The sequence below is a fragment of the Andrographis paniculata genome, unplaced genomic scaffold, assembly GCF_009805555.1.
Source record: "Andrographis paniculata isolate CXL003 unplaced genomic scaffold, ASM980555v1 Contig69END, whole genome shotgun sequence".
Taxonomy (NCBI): Eukaryota; Viridiplantae; Streptophyta; class Magnoliopsida; order Lamiales; family Acanthaceae; genus Andrographis; species Andrographis paniculata.
This window is the reverse complement of record NW_026137605.1, coordinates 8,303,469-8,305,723: the sequence shown is the minus strand read 5'-3', so window position 1 is coordinate 8,305,723 and position 2,255 is coordinate 8,303,469. Positions and strand designations below refer to the sequence as shown.

The 2,255-nt window shown below is 31.1% G+C and overlaps 1 protein-coding gene across 1 annotated transcript; it reads left to right on the top strand.

The window, feature by feature from the left end:
- The first annotated feature begins 1,805 nt into the window (after positions 1-1,805).
- LOC127263997 (formin-like protein 14) lies at positions 1,806-2,255 on the top strand. Its single transcript, XM_051293323.1, has one exon. The coding sequence runs from the start codon at positions 1,806-1,808 to the stop codon at positions 2,253-2,255; it is 450 nt and encodes a 149-aa protein (XP_051149280.1).

Genomic DNA, 2,255 nt, shown 5'->3' with positions numbered 1-2,255 from the left:
GTGTTTTTCAGACTGAAGATAGAGTTTCGTTTTTTCCATTTCCGTATTATTAATTATGCCTAAGGTAAACAGGTTTATTTACTTGAGATTTGATTTTGTGTTTGGGTTTGGATAGTTGTTTGAATTTGAATATGATTAGTTGGGTAGAGATGTTTTGTTAAAATCAGTCTTGTTATGATGCAAATAGTTGTAAGCATATGTTCAATCATCAATTGAGTTCTCATAATTTTAGCATTAATTCATTTACATACATAGTAGTTTTAATTTCTACTTTTTTATTTTAATCTCATTTATAATGAACGAAGCCCACTAATTATCAACAGTTGGTTTGGTTAATAAGACAGTTTGCAACACATTAGTTTAAGTTTCATTCTTTTTCCACTTTTTGCTAAATCATTTATGATTTTGTGGAAGTTTAAACTCAAATTTTCTAATCACCAGAAAAAAATATAAAATGAAATAAAAAGATGTTGAAATATAAATCTGCAAATATTCAGTAATTCCCTGCGTTGATGAAATTTTCCAGTCGAGTAACATTGATGGAGACATTTAATTTGACAGTACTGCTTTATAGTATTTCATAATTTATGAATTTATTTAATTATTTTGAATGTCTATTGTTAATATATTTGTTTTTTTTAATAAATATAATACTCATAAAATGATAAAGTATTCTTATATTTTATTTAAATTTATCAATATATTTTTATTTTATTTTATAAATTATTGTTGTACTCTCAAGTGACATTTTGATCAATATACTACCAATAGCCCAAATAACACAAAATTATTCATATACTTAGGTAACAAAAATAAATATATAGATGTTAAATGAACAAAGGAAGTATCCACGTGCATTTATTTATATTTTAATTTCATTTTGATATTGTGTTGCTAATATTTTTATATTTTAAATAAAAATTGGGAAAAAAAAAAAGAATAATAACTTTGAAAATAATTCTCCATTTTAATTTATCTTATTAGTCCATGCCTTCTAAATGAGTTTGATCATTTCATGCAAGTATACATACGTACGTACAATTCTTGAACCATCAATGTATGGGATAAAAGAACCTTTTTTTTTTTAAATGGTATACAGCCGATAATACAATATATATGTTAACATAATAATTACAATAGATGAACTGACATCATATCATATAGTCTTATACAATACTTGATTTCAACACAACAAATATATTTATACAACACACTTGCAAAAAAAAATTGACAGCATATGTTTTTGTTTAATATGAATACGCATTACGTTATATAAAAACATGTATGTATTGTCTGTGTATTTTACATGTATTAATTGATGATTTGCTCCCGTCAATACAATACCCATACTTTTTTTCTTGAAGATATATAAGATGGTTACGGTGTTGATTAACTCTAGTCAACAGTTATGTTATAGATTGACGGTACGCAATTTGAATTAATATATACAACATGTATTGTGTGAAGTATTATAATTTTTTGTTAATTCATATATTGCATATTGTTTACTGTTTACATGTATTTTACCCTGACATCAATTGTGACATATTCTATATGGATTATTACTATACGTTGTCAGTTCATATACTTCGTTTATATATGTCAACATTCACCGTCGCTACACTACCACTATATATTCATATGTTGTCAGTTTATACTTGAGCTCGAATCCGGCCTACCTTTCTATTACTACACTCCAAAATAAATGGAATATGAGATGACAATAAATAAATACAATAAGTATCTCATTCTCACACACATTACATAACAAACCCTCGTTGATAAAAAATACATACAATCCTCCCATGGATTCCCTCAAGCTTTCACACTTTATCATCACTACAACTTTTCTTACAATTCCCATTCTTGTTCTTGTTCTTCCCACTTTGTCCCATCCCCAAATTCAAGAATTTCCAAGAAAATTATTGCTCGATCAAAACACTACCGACATTAATAATAATGATCAATCCCACAACCACTGCGGAGAAAACTGCCCTCCCTGCACCGTCGCGTGCGGCGGCGCGCCGCCGCCTCCGCCGCCGCCGATCACCATTTGCCCTCCGCCGCCACCGCCGCCTCCAATTTGCGCTCCTCCGCCGCCTTGTTGTGGCCGACAGTACCCGCCAAGCCCTCCTTACATATACATAAATGCGCCGCCCGGTAATCTTTACCCGATTGACTACCCGGGTTCGGGCTCGGGTCGGGTTTCCCCAGTCGGGTTGCTCCTTGCTCTTGGGCTGACAATTTTCGGGTGA